Genomic DNA, 19,391 nt, shown 5'->3' on the forward strand with positions numbered 1-19,391 from the left:
TTATAGCAGCACTCTCAACAATAGCCAAATTATGGAAAGAGCCTAAATGTCCATCAACTGATGAATGGATAAAGAAATTGTGGTTTATATACACAATGGAGTACTACGTGGCAATGAGAAAGAATGAAACATGGCCTTTTGTAGCAACATGGATGGAACTGGAGAGTGTTGTGCTAAGTGAAATAAGCCATACAGAGAAAGACAGATACCATATGTTTTCACTCTTATGTGGATCCTGAGAAACTTAACAGAAACCCATGGGGGAGGGGAAGGAAAAAAAAAAGAGGTTAGAGTGGGAGAGAGCCAAAGCATAAGAGACTCTTAAAAACTGAGAACAAACTGAGGGTTGGTGGGGGGTGGGAGGGAGGGGAGGGTGGGTGACGGGTATTGAGGAGGGCACCTTTTGGGATGAGCACTGGGTGTTGTATGGAAACCAATTTGACAATAAACTTCATATATTGAAAAAAAAAAGAATGGGAGGGAAATAATATTTCTAAATTATGTTTGCATATATTTTAATATACACTTTTTGCTAAATAATTAAGTAGTTACACAACAATTTACAAATCTAAAGTCCATGTTTTTAAGGGGGCCAAAAATGTGGCACTTTGTTTTTTGGTTTTTTTTATCTTCTCACTGGGAAAATGTGAAATCCAGAGTTATCTCATATTCAGCATATCTGAGGATTAATAACTATGGATATCTTATATTTAATTCTAAGTGGAGGAAATACACAAAGTGTTTCACATTTATTAACTCCTGCATTCCTCATAAGAACCTTGTTATTCTGCATTTTAGAAAACTCGGACTTAAAGTCCCATAGCTGGTAAGGGGCAGAACCAGAATTTGAATCGGGTCTGATTCTGAAATCTACATTTTTTTAATGCTTGCTCTGTGTTGCCTAACTTTTGAACATAAATGTTTTTATTGAGCTTATACCAACTGGTAACGATGATCCATTGCCTTGATTAAATATACTGGTTATGATGTTTCAAAGTATAGTTAGTGCCAGCATATTTTACCTATTTATTTTTTGTCAACAGTTTTTGCCTGTGTACATGCACATCCGGGTTCTGGTTGCTGCATACCTATTTCAGACAGGGTATGGGCATTTCTCATACTTTTGGATCAAAGGAGACTTTGGAATTCATAGAGTCTGTCAGGTAGGGATGATTTCAGTTCTTCTTTCATTTTGACATAAAGATAAGAATATGGTCATTATAAGGCCACAAATAATTTGAATATGACATGCACTTTAAAGTTATGTTATTTCTGTGTTCTGTGGTTAATAATTCGAGATAAATATTTTATTACTGAGGGAAGGGAAAATGTAATTTAAGTCAATGTCTAATAAAAGGACCGGTACTCAAGGGACGGCACTGCTAATTCACTTCAGTTTTATAGAAATGTACAGTTACCTGGAATTATTATAATACGCTATGTTTTCTTTAAGAAGAGGATTAATATTTATTAAGTTTCCACCTTGTGCTGGACACTTCCTGAACATTATTTATCCCTCATTACAACCCTGAGTTGTGATCTTCATGTTTACAGAAAGGACACTGAGGCTCAGAGAGGGTAAATAATTTGCCTATGGTCAGATAGTAAGTGGTACAACTCTAATATCAATCTGCTTAAACTCTGTGTTCTTTGAGTGACATCACACTGTCTGACATGACTGTTAACAGAGGTCCCCAAGTCACTTTTTAATTTGAGTAATATTATTTTGTATCTATGACAACTCTCAACTTAATCCTAAATGGGGTAAATCAACATCAAACAGATGAAATGGACACCCTTTTGTTGAGGTAATCTAATCTCTGCTTATAAACCATAGCCTTAGGAAGGAGACTTACGATTCTCTCCCTACATTTAGCAAGATGACAGTTGCAGCCAGAGGACAGCTCAGGTTGGTGTTTTACTTGGATTTAGTTAATATAATGATGCATAAATATTTTATATTGAACTCTTTACAGTGATTGTAGAACAAATGTAATTTTAAGGATTAGTAAAATATACTTGCAGTTATTACTTTGGTCTTAAATAAACGTTTGTACTCTGTCAGAAAGAATCTGTCTTTGCTCTTCCTGCATACCTGGAATGAAAACCGTTTTCTTCTCCTTTTTAATAGGTCTTATTTCGTCTCAATTTCCTGGTAGTGGTGTTATGTATAGTAATGGATCGGCCTTATCAATTCTATTACTTTGTCCCCTTGGTCACTGTATGGTTCATGGTCATATATGTTACTTTAGCACTATGGCCACAAATAATCCAAAAAAAAGCAAACGGTAAATATACTCTCTTACTGTTAATAAATATATACTTTTCATGTACAAAATTTATTTCTCATTGTTAAAGGCTATTTTTTATTGAGACATAGTTTAAATTTATGTGTAGTTTTGATATTTGAAACTTTGTTCTTAAACTATGTTTCCAAAATGGTACAGCTAAATAATTCAAGTAATATAACAGTGCAGATTAATAGTTTGCATGTCTATTGTATGTATGTGTTTTTTTTTAATCTAAATTTTTCAAAATTAAAAATTTTAATCTAAAATTTTACACATCAGCTGACGCAGCATTTGTCAGACTGTCCTGTACAGAGCCTGAGTGAAGACCACTGGAGGAGAGGAGAGCAATCCAATGGGGCTCCAGGCCCTTATAGCCTTCTCTCGTCTTTGGCAGCTCTGCTTTATATATTTTACATGTATTGATATTTTTGGATAAACATTCACTTACAAAAAGGCTTTTTATGTCAGCCAGGTCTAAAGGGCACTAATATAATTTACCCTCTAGACAACTCTTTACACACTTACTGTCAGCCTGTTGTGCATATAAAGAAACCTGAGCATCCAGAAGGTCGTCACCTTCAAACTCCACATAGCCAGTTACTGGTCATATTCAAAGTGAGGCCACATTCATTTCTCTTCATGCTTTTTCCCCCTGAAGATCATATCATTGAAATAAAAGCTTCCCTTTTTTGGAAAAATTAAAAATTGTTGTTTTTAGTAATTTTTAACTTAACTCTTTCAATCAAATATTATATATCAAAAATATCTTCCACTGACTTCCATTATAATGTCAAATAACTTTTTCAGGAAAGAGTTGAGTTCCAGCCTTTAATCAAGTCCATTAATGTCGTTGAATAGCCTTTGTACCTTAATCCCTCGACACAAACCTAACATATTAAATTAAATCAATATATATAAACTATGAGCACGTAACTTAAAATATGCATACGTTAAAATACATTTTAAGGTTAAACCTTAGTCCATTAGGGAGTTCTTAAGCTCTTTCCTTGAAACTTTAATGTTTAAGCAGTGTTACCTAAGCTATATTCAACAGGAATGTTTGTTAGAATTACATTGAACATATTGACATATTTTTCCAAATTTTGTTGTAACTTTGAATAGTAAATGGGTATAATTGAATCCAGGAGATATTTTCAGATATATTTATCGTGGATCAACAGGAGATATGTAAGGTGTCAGGTGTGGGTTGTGGCCTCATTCCTAGTGAGGACGGTCCGTCTTTCCCTTTTTGCCCTTTTATACCACTTACATATATTTTATGTATCCTGTAGGCAGCCTTTGATTATTGTAAGGACTGTGCAGAGTATTAATACATTAAACAGAGACTATTTAATATGTTTTTATGTAAATTTATACTTTTCAGTAAATTAAATGTTTTCTCTCTTAGGAAATTGTTTCTGGCATTTTGGCTTACTGTTGAAACTAGCCTTCTTGCTGTTATGTATATGTTTTTTGGCATATTCTCAGGTTTGTACAGTCTTTTCAGTTTATATTTTGTTCTATTTTATTTTAAAGTTCAAGTCAAAGTATGTAAGAAGAGTCAGAGCTTTTTTTTAGCTTCATTTTTTAATGACTGTAATAAAAGTGTCACTCTGTAGTTGACTACTCAGTGTAGTTCTTTTGAGACCTATCTACTTTTGTTACCACTGTTTTTGTTGTAAGAGCAATTTAAAGCTCTTCCTCTGGCAATTGTTCAAAATCCATTTTACTTGACTTTGATCAATCAGACGTTTATTGAATGCCTCTTATAAGACACTACTCTAAGTGGAGATCAAAATTCTCTTGACAGAATTTGCAGCTTGGTTTGTGCATTATTCATTGCTTCAAAGTGTTACTTGACTTTTCCATAACTGCATAGACTAAAATTTTGGCAGTTAGTAAAACCAACTCAGGAGCAAATGGGTTTGTATGTATGGAATATGTTTAATTTAATAAAATTTTTGGTCATTTTCTTACCTCTACCCTTTTATCCCCCTCTTATGATGGTTGAGATGTTTTCAGCTACTTTAGCAAGGTGACAAATTCCTACCTGCTGGTCAGTCCATCAGACAGACATATTATTTGGGCAGTATGATCTTTATAACTAAATATTTTAATTTGAATGCCTGTAGTTGTGACTTATTCTGTAGTTGCTCCCATCTCCAACATTCCCTGTCTTGTACTTAGCTGTGTCAGGTGCAAATGCCATATAAGCATCGTGTGTATATGTGTGTGTGTGTGTGTGTGTGTGTGTGTGTGTGTGTGTGTGTGTGAGAGAGAGAGAGAGAGAGAGAGAGAGAGAGAGAGAGGGAAAGAGAGTGATCCTATAAAGCTGGTTTTTATTAGTTTGTTTTTGTAGGCTTTCATTCTTATTTTCATGCTTAGAAATAAAGCATTTTTATTCCTGCCTGACCTGCAAGGTTTTTTGCAGGAGATTTGTAAATAATAAGGAAACAATAGCAAACGTATGAAGAAATAGCCAGGTAACTGCAACAGCTACTTGACACTTATTCATTAAAATTCCAAACACTCTGTGGTGCATCTGAGGGAGACAAGGGAAGGTGAACCAGAGGTTCAATAAAGGTTCCCCCAGCTTTGGATTAGTGTACAAAAGAAAAAAGTACATGGCCCAGTATAGCCCAGTGTCTTTCACAAAATGGGTGCTCACTAAAAACTTTTCTGTTGATCACATAAATAAATTTTTAATCAGAAATAATATGTTAAGTGCTAAATACATATATATGATCTATAGGACCATGTATTTCTAATAGATACTAAATATTTCTATATTTTATTTTGATATTTATATTTCTGTACTTCATATCAATATTTATGATCTATAAGTACTCTATATTGCAACTCTTGGTAAGAATCCTCTATTTTCTGAGGCACAGATTTTGATAGGACCTCTGTTTAATAAGTTATAGGTATTTTAAATTCTTAAATGGTTAAATGGAGGATACTGTATTTTATTAAAATAATAAAGTTCTTATAAAGATTCAGCATTACCTAAAATACAATGCTGTTTTCACTTTTTTGGTTTTTAATAGCCTTTTTAAAAATTGTTATGCTACATTTTCTATGCTGTGGCAGTAGGTCTAATAATGGAGCTTTCCTTCAAAAAGTTTGCCGTCCTTCTTTAGTCTGGGAATTGAGGTTTTGTTCTCTTCTTTGAAAGACTTCATTAATGTGCAGGAATGCACCCAAGACTTCTGCCCCTTCATTCCCAGATTTTCCAGGCTTGTCAGATTAATAAGAGAGTGCATTCACTAACTTGACCAGAGTAAAATTGTAAACTTTGTTTCAAAGGCTGGTAATAGCATTTGGGTATGGTTGATTAAGTAAGGTGACTAATTCAGAGGATTCTTTTAATTCAGATGGTTGATTATAGATTATTAAGGACATTTAGAGAAGGAAAAACTGTATTTTAACTTTAACCATCATTCTTTAGGATATTGATATTATAACGGCTGAGGTCTTTTGTATTTTGATGTTTTGATCAGTAAATATTAGCTGCTTTATGTAATAGATTAAAAACCTTAAATGGAAGAATTTTCCAGTTACTAGCTTACTTTTTGTTTTAATTTTGCAGTCTCAGTAGCCTTTCATGTGCAGTGAAAGTAAGTTAACAAAAAAGTTTTAAGTCATCTTTATTAGCCGTTAGTAAAATAAATTTATTTTCAAATGAACGTCAAATGAAAGAATTTTTAAATTGTGAATGACTTTTTTATAATCCTAATAGAAAACTATAATTTAGAATAGAGTTAGAAAACAAGTATTGACTCATACCATCTTATTTTGTGTTCTGCATTCCTTTTCTCAGGGTGCATTTGAGAAGATCTTTTCTCTTTGGCCATTGTCCAAGTGTTTTGAACTGAAAGGGAATGTATATGAATGGTGGTTCAGATGGAGGTTAGACCGTTACGTATGTATTTACCTTGTGATCTTTTGCCATTTCAAATTAACGCTTTAAAAGAATTATTTGGAAAATTATAATTATTTTTATTTAGTTTTAGGATAAGGAAGTATGTTGACTTGGTAAATTAGCCCTCCTCCCATTTTTTTATAGTGGAGAGAGGGTATGCATGTGTGTATATATATATATATATATATATATATATATATATATATGTATATATATATATATATGAGCAGGAAAATACTGTAAAAATGTTGTCTATAAAGTGGCCTTTCTTTGAGACATAATTTTGATTTACAAATGACCCTTTATAGGGGCGCCTGGCTGGCTCAGTCAGTGGAGCCTGTGGCTCCTGATATTGGTGTCGTGAGTTTGAGCCCCATGTTGGGTGTAGAGATTACTTAAATAAACTTAAAAATAAATGATCCCTATAAACTTAAAAAAATAAGAATGATCCCTCATATATGTGTTTTGGCCATTCAACACAATATTTATTGAACCCTAGTATATGCTCTGGATGTTGGTTTTATGAGGAATATATTAGAGAAAGAAGACATAACCACCAGGCTTCTAAGCCTTACAATCTAGTTTAAAACCCAAAGTTACTATTTATATTTAGGTACTAAGTTATATACAGTATGGATTTTGTGGTAGAAGTGTGTAAAGAAGAGAGAACAGTGTCATGGGTGATTCCGTAACTTTAATCTTGAAGGAAAGATTCAATTGGCCAAGAAATATCGAACACAGCATTTGGAAAATAATGGACAATGAATAAATATTAATTACCTCTCTTCTCTCTTTCCCTTTTTTCTTCCATACTTCACTCATCCTATTTTTCATTCAACAAAGATTTTCTTTTTTTTATTTATTTAAAAAAATATTTTTAATGTTTATTTATATTGAAAGAGAGAGAGAGAGAGAGAGAGAGAGAGAGAGAGAGAGAGAGAGAGAGAGAGAGAAAGAAAAAGCCGGGGAGGGGCACAGAGAGAGGGAGACACAGAATCTGAAGCAGGCTCCAGGCTCTGAGCTGTCAGCACAGAGCCCAACAGGGGGCTCAAACTCATGAACTGCGAGATCATGACCTGAGCCGAAGTCAGATGCTTGACTGACTGAGCTACCCAGTGCCCCAACAAATGTTTTCTTAATGCCTATTTTGTGCCATTTCTGGTTTCCAATACCTATGCACTTTCCAGTATACTACATTGCACTTCAAAACCACATATAAATAAAAAGCTTTGCTAAAGTCTTGCTACCAACTTCTAAATTCTCAACCTAGTCATTAGAGCAATCTACTATGATAGTTCACTTTAAACCTTTGTTTAAAAAAAAAAAAGGAAGCTTTATGTGCTTTCTGGTCTACCATTTTTTTCCCCATTCTTGTGTGCATATGTTCCTTCTTAAAAGCATTATATTGGTGATGTTATTTTTGTTTTATTTGATTGAGAGTATCAAGATAAAATGTGTTTTATTTTGGTTGAGCATTTAAATTTTACCATATGTCTTCAAAATAGTTTATTATTGTTGTTGTTCTTTTTTTAAAGTTTAATTCCAGTATAGTTGACATATAGTGTTATATTGGTTTAAGGTGAACAATACAGTGATTCAGTAATTTTATACATTACTCAGTGCTTATCATGATAAGTGTACTATTAATCCCCTTCACCTATTTCACCCATCACCCCACCGACCTCCCCTCTGATGACCACCAATTTGTTCTCTGTAGTTAAGAGTTTGTTTCTTGGTTTGTTTCCTTTTTTCTTTGTTGGTTTGTTTTGTTTCTTAAATTCCACATATGAATGAAATCATATGATATTTGTCTTTCTCTGAATGACTTATTTCACTTAGCATTAAACCCTCTGGATCCATGTTATTGCATAAAAAGATTTCATTCTTTTTATGTCTGGATAGTATTCCATTGTGTGTGTATATATATACGCACACATCTTCTTTATCCATTCATCTATTAATGAGCACTTGGGCCAATTCCGTATCTTGGCTGTTGTAAATAATACTGCAGTAAACATAGGGCTGCATATATCTTTTCAAATTAGTGCTTTTGTATTCTCTGGATAAATACCCAGTAGTGGAATTATGGGATCACAGGGTAGTTCTACTTTTGATTTTTTGAGAAAACTTCATACTGTTTTCCACAGTGTCTGTACCAGTTTGCATTCCCATCAAAGTGTACAAGAGGTCCTTTTCCTCCACATTCTCATCAACACTTGTTTCTTGTGTTTTTATCATTATTTTGAACTTCTCTTTATTTCTTCACTTGTGGCTGAGACTGCTCAAAATGAACCAGCTTATCTCATATTGTTGCAAGAGCTGTGGATAGTTTCTAACAATCCTTGATTGTATGTCATTTCTTGAAGTTTAAAACCTTCATTCAATCTTTAAGCTTTTAACCTACTTACTTTTGTATATATTGTCCTTATTTTCCAACTATTTCTGCTACTTACTGAAATCTAGCTGTTTAAAACAAATTTTCTCTTCTTATTTTTTAGGTAGTCTTTCATGGAATGTTGTTTGCTTTCATTTATCTGGCTTTACAGAAGCGTCAAGTACTTTCTGAAGGAAAGGGTGAACCTCTTTTTTCAAACAAAATTTCAAATTTTCTATTGTTTATTTCAGTAGTTTCTTTCTTGGTAAGTTTCAAAGTGTAATCTTCTAGTTTTCCAAAATCCTAAATGGTACAGAATATTAACATTAAGAGATAGGGATTCAATCAATTATTTTTAATAAATCTTTACTTTTAAAATCCTTTTTCTCCATTTTCTTCTCATTGAACATAAATGCTAAGAGAATGTATATATGTATGTGTATATATGCATGTGTTAAATATGAAGAATAACTGAGGACTCAGTGAAATGGAAATTTGTAAAATTGTAATAAATTTGGGGAAAAATAAAATGTGAGGTGTTTGACAGGAAGAGTGATCATTGCCTCATGATCACTATTTCCAGAGGAGCACAGACCTGTACTCCTCTCTGTCTGCTTTCTTTCACTTAACAGTTGAGCATACCAAAATAAGTGATGACCGAACCTGTGGGCAGCTTTCACTAAGGCTTTTTAAATAACATAATGGAGCATAATGTTGTTAACAAAACAAAACAAAAAGTGTGTAGATTATGAGGAAGCTGCTTCATTGAGTCATAAGTATTTTCAGGAACTGATCCATATATATTCTTTTTGTTTTAGACCTATTCCATCTGGGCTAGCAGTTGTAAAAACAAAGCAGAGTGCAATGAACTCCACCCATCTGTATCTGTGGTGCAGGTAATTATCCTGATTTAGGAAAAAAAAATGTTTTTCTTAATTCTTGATAAGAACACAGTCTTTAGAAGCAGAGAGATTTGAGATCAAACTATAAAATGTAGGTATATTTAATCATCCTAACCCCTACCTTCCTTTACTGTACAGAAACCTTAAAATTTCTTTTAAAGGGTTGTTACGTGAAATGTATGGAAATTGTCAATATTTGTCACTTAGTAGGCATTCAGAACTTGTTAACTCTCCTCATGTTTGCTTTGTCTTCATTTACTCATATTTCTTTATTAAATCATAATTATCAATGTGTTAAGTACCATGCTACATGTAAGAAGTTTAGTGTTAAGAGATATACATCTCCTGCCCTCATAGAATTTATGGTCTAGTAGAGATATGAACCAGTAAAAATATTCGTTCATTTAACATTTTGTATGCATTTAACAAATATAACTATGCACTAATATTATGCTGGGGGTATTATAGACATAGTTCCTATCCTCCCAGAGCTTCCATTCTTCTATTACAGATAGTAATCATATAATCACCACATAATTATAAAGAGTAGCATATAATGCTACAAGAGAATATAGTAAGGGGATATGACCTAGTTGGAGTTGTAGCAGGCATGGTCTGGGGTCAGAAATTATTTCCCTAAGAAAATTAAGTTGAGAATGGAGGGATAAAGGACAGCAAGAACTCAGGCCCTGTGATGGAAGGGAGCAAATTGACATTCAGGAAATTTACAGAAAGTTGTTCAGGCTAGAACTCAGCCAGCGTCTAGAGAAGTGTTTGGTAGCGACTGAGAGGTGGGCAGAGGCAAGGGGCAACTCAAAGCAGATTGACATTTTGCAGGGATACCTCCCGTTGCCAGTGATGATAGGACATTGTGATAGTGTGGTGATGGTTAAATACAGGAAGCTTTGGAAGCATGTGGGGTTTCTTCTCAAGCTATCTTGGTATCTGAGCAGGGTTCTTAGAGAAAGTAGTGTCTAAGCCATGACCTAATAAATGAGTAGTCCAGCAAAGAGGAGCAGGGATCATTTCTAGAGGATCTTCTCTTAGGTCTTAAGTTCTCTTCAGTGCAAGGAACTATTTTATCCCTTTTAAGCCTCTATATAGTCAGTAGAATTGAGCATGTGACAGACTCTTAAAATGTAATTGATAATGAAACTTTAAACATTATGCTGTAGTCATGTGGCATTTTCACAACTTCTGTAGACAGTAATAGTGCTTACCAGTGATACCATATTTGATATCATTTCTGTTACTCATAATGTCATTTGATATCATTTCTGTTACTCATAATGGAAGGGAGGTGTTACCGTTCATGATGCACCAATACAGAACAATATAAGAAGAGCTAAGGGAAAGAGTAGATACACATACAATAACAGGCAAGCACTGCTAATCCTTATCGCCTTCCTTTCCAGTCACTACTCTCTACACACTTCTGTTTACTTAATACTTTTTCAGTGAGGGCCTCAGGCCCTCTGGTGCAGAGGAAAAGAATGGACAGGGAGCATAAATTGAAGCAAGTACTAATTTTATTAGCAGCTACTTCTTTTCAAGGGACCCAGTCCCCTACTGTAAAAACTGGATCATCCAGGGAGCCCCAAATTTTACATCCTTATCACACTTCACTCTTATTTTCAGATGCCAAAGGGTAACGTAGGTGTGAGGGTATAGGTGTAGATGTGTGTATATAGGACATTGTGGTTTTTAAAAATTATATATAAGAATGTGTACCTTTAGCATACTTATCTGAGGGAGCTTCTTAAGATTTTAACATGTACAAGATTCCTAGTTTTCTGTTAGAAAGTATTTTCCCAGCCTGACCTGCAGAAGGCTTATATATCAAATCCTTTTTTTTTAATTCAAGTATAATTAACAGTGTTATGTTAGTTTCAGGTGTATAATATAATTGTTCAATAATTCTATACTCTCAATCCTTCTATCTGTTTCACTCTTGTAGAGCAATCCTAGAATCCTGACCTTTTAGTTTTGCCCATCAATCTGGATAGAAATTTCCAGAAGGGCTTGTTATAGAACAGCATACAGGTGATTAACCATAAATAATGTATATTAAGTGCTTAGCACAGTACCCAACAAGTTATAAATGCTGAACAAATTTTAAGCATTATTATTATTTCTTTACAAAGCTAATAAGGATGGCTCCCTAGACCCCTGTTATCTTCTCCATGGCTATTATTTCTTTGATTTTCTATTCCCCTTATCACATTGTTTAGTAAGTGTATGACAAAACTCAGACTGGAATATGCTAAAGAAATAAGTATACATTCTTTCTAAAGTTAGAAAGAAAGAAAGTGATTTGCTTAGAACTATTCCTGGGTTTTCTGAGAGCTCAGACTAGTGATTTGTAAGTATCTATGTCATTCTTCCTAGCATTTTACAGTTTACGCAGTACTTTATAATAACTCATTAAATGGTTTCATGTTCAAGGGTTTTGTGTAGGTCTCACCTTTATGATTTTTACCATTACATATACCAACTGTGCTATTAAACCTAATATGTTTCTTAAATGACTCACAGTGCATGCTATGATAAGTACCTCTTATGTGTTTTCTCATCAAATGCTCACATCAACCTTCCAAGTAAATCGTATCCCTATTTATATGAATGAGGAAACAGACCTAAGGGAGTAAAGTACCTTGCCTTAAATCCCAAAACTAATACAAGGGAAAGGCCAGATTCAAACTTGAGTCCCTTTGATGCTATTGCCCATGAAGATCACTCAACTTAATAGTACCTGAGTAGTTCACTTTGGTTCCTTTTTCCCAATGATTGAGGGACCCACAGATCTCCTATTTGTTCATCTTGTATGCATCCCAGAGGCTTCTTCCGAAAGCCTTTGACCAGATGCCCAGAATGATCAACACTGAATATGGGATTTTTTCTCTGAAGTGCAAATAGATCTTTCAATCTTTTTATGAGAGAAGTTTTAGGAGAGAAAATGTTTGTGAAAGTGAAAACTTTTTTACTTACAATTTCTTTGTTCTTTATAAGGAGAGTAGATTCTAAAGAGAGCTCTTTGCTTGATAAACTAGTTATTGAGTGTGACACTGAATTAGAAGTTTAGAAAATTCAAGATTATTCCACCTAGTACAGAAGGGTGGGGGAGAGAGGTGAAGGCCAGGCGCCCAAAAGCTGGAGATTGTTTTTGGAGAGAAGAGATCAAAAGGAGAAAATACATTACATGTGAATGCAGTTCAAGGCATCATTTGCCTGGCCATACAGAGCAAACATGAGGACATCTTAAAAGTCCTGCCATTTCTCATCTTTACATGGCTGTTAGCGGAAGGAGGCTTTTGAAGAGAGCAAAAGGAAGGCATATGGCTGCCAGTCAGGCAGATACTTTATGGAAGAAGCCAAATTGTATCATGAAATTTTATGAATTTTGCTACACAACATAGGATATCATTTCTTTCTACACAAAGGGACTCACGTGGGTTTACAATTTTTCAAATACACATAAAATTGTTCAGCCATGCACTACCTACATTCTGCACTGGCATGCAGTATACATACAGAGCACATGTTGAGAAACCTAACATGGACAGACTCTAGAACAAAAATGACTTGCCAAAACTTTATTGAAAAAAAAACATTGTGTATGTATCAAATAGTCCAAGAACATAGATAATAAAATTCTCACTTGACGGGAAGCAAACACTTTTAGTAAACAGATTATTTATTTTGCCTTTGTGGTTTTTCCGTAGATTTTAGCCTTCATCCTAATAAGGAATATCCCTGGATATGCCCGTTCAGTTTATAGTTCATTTTTTGCTTGGTTTGGAAAAATTTCATTAGAGGTTGGTACATTAATATTTTGTTCTATCTTCTATAGCCAAGTGTTACATGCAGGTGTGTGTGTGTGTGGCTGTGTGTGTGTGAATCCAACAGACATTTTTAAAAAATCAAAGCTATGTTATTTATGGCATTATAGAAAAAAAATTCAGAACTTTCAACAGCAGTAGAATAGTATGTTTTTAAAGCTGCATTTAAATGACTGGACATAGATGACTTTCAAATATTCTTTATATTGTTTTAAGCTTTTAAACACAACTAAGATGCTGAGATCAGGAGAGAAAAAAATTAAATATATATAAATGAAATTTATAAATAGATATGAATGAAGACAAGCTGAGGGGATTTTGATTTGTTCCTCATCTCCATAATTAAATATTACTAGAATTTAGTTTATCAATACTTATCCTAATAAAATTCAGGAAATTTTGTGATTGGAAATTTGGGGAAATTTTTAAAACTCATTACATTTTCTGTGCAGTACCTAATATGAATTATTTAAAACCTTAAAGTATGTTTTAAAATACATTCTGCCTATTCTGAGCTCTATTATTCAAAGTAGAACATTTTACTTTCTTAAATGTTTATTTATTTATTTGAGAGAGAGAGAGAGAGAGAGCGGGAGGAAGGGAGCAGGGTGAGAGGCAGAGATAGAGGGAGACAGAGAATCCCAAGCAGGCTGCACGCTGTCAGCCCAGAGCCCAACATGGGGCTTAAACTCATGAACCATGAGATCATGACCAGAGCTGAAATCAAGAGTGGAATGTTTAACTGACTGAATTACCCAAGCGCTCCCAAGATAGAACATTTTAAAACAGTGGAATTCATATTGTAATCATAGAAGATACATTTTAGAGTATAAGATTTATTAAGTTGTTTTTTTTTTTTTAATTTTTTTTTTCAACGTTTATTTATTTTTGGGACAGAGAGAGACAGAGCATGAACGGGGGAGGGGCAGAGAGAGAGGGAGACACAGAATTGGAAACAGGCTCCAGGCTCTGAGCCATCAGCCCAGAGCCTGACGCGGGGCTCGAACTCCCAGACCGCGAGATCGTGACCTGGCTGAAGTCGGACGCTTAACCAACTGCGCCACCCAGGCGCCCCTTAAGTTGTTTTTAAAATAGGGAAAATAAATTTTTGAGTTCTTGAATAAATGTTCTATTATTTTTTTGTCTCATAAGTGAGACTGAATAGAATTTAGAATTATTAATCGAGAATGACTTACCAAGTCATTCAGTAGATAAAAAGAATATTTTGCCAACCCCTTAATACTTGGAGTATGAGAGTTTGTATAAATTTTAATTGAATGAAGTTATAATTTGGTATTTCTAGTAAAAATAAATTTTAGGGCACCTGGGTGGCTCAGCTGGTTAAGTGTCTGACTTTGGCTTAGGTCATGATGTCATGGTGGATGAATTCAAGCCCCATGTCAGGCTCGATGCTGTCAGCACAGAGCCCTCTTCAGATCCTCTGTCCCCCTCTCTTTCTGCTTGCACATGTGCGTGTGCACACACACTTTCTCAAAAATAAATAAACATTAAAAAAATATATAGAAATGTTATGGTCTCATATTTGGGAGGTAGTTTAAGCATTTTTCTACTCTTCGATATTTTGAACCAATTTGATGAGAGAACATTTGTGATCACAAAGTTGTAGTGGTGTCATCTAATATGTATACTCACATCAAAGTTGAAATATACTATGGAATCATGAAAATACAGTTGAAAACATTTGTCTGGCCATTCAAAGCACACTTGAAGACATCTTAAAATCCATGCCATTTCCTGCTCATGTATCCACATACAGAAATATGGTTCACAAATATAATTAAATATGCAGTATGCACATATATATATACTTATGTGCATAGACACACACGTAGTGATTCTTTATTTGGTGTCTAAATACCAGAGTTCAGATATCATTCTGTCAGCTGTCTTCTATGTCATGCAAAAAAAATGTTTTTTAAAGTTCTAAGGGTCCTGTTTCATTTCTTGGGGACTTTGAAGTAGTACTTGAGCAAGTAGGAGTTCTGGAGAGTAGACCACAGTAGACTTTTCAGGACCAAGAGTGAAACAGAATTGAATGGTTTGGAGAAAGCCTGCTAATGTAATGATGCTACCAAATGTTTAAGTTAGGCAAAACTGTGAGATAGTCCTGGACCGTCTGTACATATCTAACTTTAGATACTTTCCTTCCAGCTGTTTATTTGCCAGTATCACATCTGGCTGGCAGCGGACACAAGAGGCATCTTGGTTCTCATACCTGGAAACCCTATGCTCAACATCATTGTCAGCACTTTCATATTTGTTTGTGTGGCACATGAAATTTCTCAGATCACTAATGATCTTGCACAGATTATTATTCCTAAAGATAACTCATCTCTGTTGAAAAGGTTGGCATGTATAGCTGCATTTTTTTGTGGACTCCTCATCTTATCGTCAATTCAAGATAAATCCAGACATTAGGTTCCTAAGATCCTAAAAAACTTAAACTCTTCAGACTGATTTTGTGTCTGCCTAGAGGAGAAAAGTATCTATCTGGAGATATAAATGTATATGTAAATTAATTTGTGTGGCAAGAGGACAGCTCAGTGGCGTCTGTTGAACACGTGTGGTTGTATATATATTGGAAATGTACATCTCCAGTGTGAAATACTGAAAAAAAAAATTGAAGCAGAGTGCATTGTATAGGATTGCATGTGAAAAGTCTTTTCTACTGGATCTATGTTGCCATTTATAAATGATTTTAAGTTAACATGAAGGCAGGGAAATAATTACCTTTCCAGTAAATACATATAGATAATTTAATTAGCTTAGTGACACCACTGAGTGTTTTGATATTTACTAAATTTGTGGTAATAAGATTGTCTACACCTGTATTTATCATGCAACTTCCTACTTCACCGAAACTTTCTTACTCAAGAATGACTGCAGTATTGTTTTCTTATCATATGTGCAATGATGTGGAATGATAAACAGTATGCCTTTAATTTATATATGTTCATGTTCTGATGTTATCTGTTTCCTGACATGATTTTTCTTCCTAACTGTGTTTTTCAGGTATACCTAAATCTTTGTACACTTTGTCTCACAGAGTTGTTCTAGGCTCCATGACAGGGTTTTGTCACTGTTGATGCTGTTGCTTCTTTTTATAAAAAGGCCAAATTTTCTTTCCAATCCAGACATTCACACGTTTTCTTCCCTGAAGCTGTACCAGTGTAAAACCAGTACCCTGTGGATCCATTTAATGTTTTCCTTCAACTAATTAATTTCTGTCTATTTCCAATGTTTGGAAAGCTCTTTATAATCATTTTGGTATTTCCTATTACTCCCCCCTATTTTTAAAATATTTATCAATCTAACTTGTGCAGTGTAGTAAAAATTCAAGTTGTTATGAGTGAGATGTATTAACCATGAGTAGAATTTTAAGTAAACCGGTGACTTCGGGCAATATATGTTTTTCATTTTGTTTTGTTACAGGCTAACTGTTAGAGGTATAAATTTATTTATCTGTTGTACAGATTTGATTATAACTTTTAATGTTTGAAAGATTGCACTTGTTTGTTCTTACTGTGTGTGGGATAAAATATATTTTCTGTTCATGGTATATGAAAATATGGAGTAATTTAAACAGTAAATAAACGTTCTGTGGATGCTTATTTTTGTATCAGCAAAGTATCAATTAAACTGTATGTGTCCTTTTTTTTTTTTTAAATTTGGATCCATTAATGATTGGTTCAAACTTCTAATTCATTTATTTTATTCAGCTTAAGTTTATTTTCCCAAACTCTTAGTGTATCGGGAGAGGTCACTGTGACAGTTGAATAAGGAATGATTTAGTTTTCAGAGTCACAGAGGATAATCTGCTTTTCTACCCAGGAAGTTTAAGCATTATGCTTTATTAGTAGCCTTATTTGAAGATTTTAAAAATTTAATTATTATTTCTTCAGCACTGGATTTATGTGCTAGTGGTATCTTCCCATTAATTGTGGAATAATTCTCAGACAAAAATGTGTGTTCTTTCTTCTTCTCTCTTCTTCTGCCCTTACTTAATCTTTTGACATTTCCCAGATAGACAATTGTAATGATTCATTGCTCTGCCTCCTAGACTGCAGCCTTATAAGTAGAGAATAGTATAGTTATAAATCAAAAACTTCCAAGCACCGTGATCACATTATTCTTGCTGGTGTGGCTTGCCAATGAGTAGAGTGCATTTTAATTTAGCTTGTAAGTTTTATCACCTGAAAAAGATTCTTCCCGATGAAACAATTGAAAAAGAAAGATGACCAGTATTTCTCTGTTTTTTGGAAGCACTTATGTCTTCCAATCATGATACCCAATGAATATGTTTTCCTTCCTATTTGAACTCAAGTATAGAGTTTAACTAGCAAGCTATTTCTTCATCACATGCTCTCCTTTCATATGTCCCACTCTTTTATTTTATTTATAGTTATATATCATAACTAAAATATAGTACATTTGTAATTAAAGCGTATTCTATTTACATTAAGTTTTCTTAATGAGTCTTTATGGGTAAGAGGTTATTGTGGTAAAAATTGCCATAAGGACAGCATCTATGAATGGTATATGTTTTAATACTGTTTCTGCATTGATTCAGATTCTGACTATCATAGCTCTGTCATCCCATTCTTCAGAAAAAGATGTTTAACAGAATATTTCAACACACTAAAATTGAGATAAAACCATGGAGGTTCTCTAAACTCAGATTGTCTGTAATATAAATCACACTGAGAAATCTACCATCTGGGCCCAAAAGATACTTGGTTGACTCAAATCTACTGCAATCCTTCCCCATTTCCTTTGCCAAACCTTCCCATTTTTATGGATAGCCAAAAAAGCATTAAATTCAGAGCCTTGACCAAAAACCATTCACTGTACCTATCAGCTAGATAGATCCAATTGTTTGCTTTAGGTACTGATATGAAATAACATTTATACCCTACCATTCCATTCTAAAATAAATAGCCTGTTAAAATTTTTAAGGTGAGTGAATTTTTCCCCCACAAATGCTGCATTATTTCAAATGTTATCACAGGAAGCTTGTAAGCTTTGTAAAGTTAATTTTAATAATAACCATATCTGTCATTGTTTATATTTAATTTTTCTTACTAGATTATAAACATTAAGGCTAAATAAATATAAGACTAAGGGCATAACCTTCATGTGATAGATCCTCAATAAAAGCCAGTTCTTCAGAGAATGCAAGTTTTAGGACAATGCCTCGTTCCCTTAAATTGTCTCTTCTGCTTTATACGTGGACTTATAACAAAGAGCCAAGTTGGAATTTTTATGCTGCACTGTATTAAAATACTAATATGCTATCATATGGTTCAACCTAACAGCTTCCCTTTTGTAAAAATAAAGTAACTTGGGTAGTTATCTGCAGAACTGATCCTGACAACTACTTCAAAAATTCCAAATGCTAAGTTTGGTTTTATTTAGGGTGATTTTGAGGATTGGTAAAGACAAGATAAATTTGAAAATCTCCATTAAGTCTATATTTGTCTTTTAATGAAACTCCTCTTAATTTCTTGTATAAATTAGAAGTATTTTCTATTTTTTTTAAAAAGTTAGATCCATAGGGGCTTCTGGGTGGCTCAGCCAGTTAAGCATCTGACTTCGGCTCAGGTCACAATCTCATGGTTCATGAGTTTGAGCCCCTCATGGGGCTTAATGCTGTCAGCACAGAGCCTGCTTCAGATCCTCTGTCCCCTTCTGTCCCTGCCCCTCTACTGCTCGTGCACTCTCTCTCTCTCTCTCAAAAATAAGCATTAAAAAAAAAGTTTAAAAAAAATTAAAGATCAATAAGGTAATATAAGCAAGAGACTATTTTCCAAAAGTAGAGTTGATATTATGAGCTAATGGTTTAATTAGAAATGATTTGTTTAACTTATTTCTTATTTACAAAATACTTTTAAAATACCATTTCAGAGCATAAAAATGGGACAGATCAATATTTTAAAAGGAAATTTGTGGTTACCTAGAGGTATTTCTGTCTTGCATAGGGCGAAATCTTCATGCTTAAAAGTAATTATTACAATAGTTTAAAATTCAGCTAATTTTATT

The 19,391-nt window shown here is 34.0% G+C and overlaps 1 protein-coding gene across 13 annotated transcripts in view; it reads left to right on the top strand.

Annotated features, from left to right (window-relative positions):
* CASD1 (CAS1 domain containing 1) overlaps positions 1-19,391 on the top strand; it is a 68,447-nt gene that overhangs the window by 35,513 nt on the left and 13,543 nt on the right. For 5 of the 13 annotated variants that reach the window (XM_023250356.2, XR_002740483.2, XR_002740485.2 and 2 more), the window contains exons 11-17: positions 1,044-1,163; positions 2,132-2,288; positions 3,700-3,779; positions 6,115-6,216; positions 8,715-8,855; positions 9,409-9,486; positions 13,215-13,307. In XM_023250356.2, the coding sequence (XP_023106124.1) occupies positions 1,044-1,163; positions 2,132-2,288; positions 3,700-3,779; positions 6,115-6,216; positions 8,715-8,855; positions 9,409-9,486; positions 13,215-13,307 (771 nt within the window). Of the gene's footprint in view, positions 1-1,043; positions 1,164-2,131; positions 2,289-3,699; positions 3,780-6,114; positions 6,217-8,714; positions 8,856-9,408; positions 9,487-13,214; positions 13,308-15,503; positions 16,964-19,391 lie in introns of those variants that run through there. The other 8 variants (XM_023250351.2, XM_045052385.1, XM_023250357.2 and 5 more) reach the window with 6 other exon arrangements.

Source organism: Felis catus, chromosome A2 (genome assembly GCF_018350175.1).
Source record: "Felis catus isolate Fca126 chromosome A2, F.catus_Fca126_mat1.0, whole genome shotgun sequence".
In the NCBI taxonomy this organism is placed as follows: Eukaryota; Metazoa; Chordata; class Mammalia; order Carnivora; family Felidae; genus Felis; species Felis catus.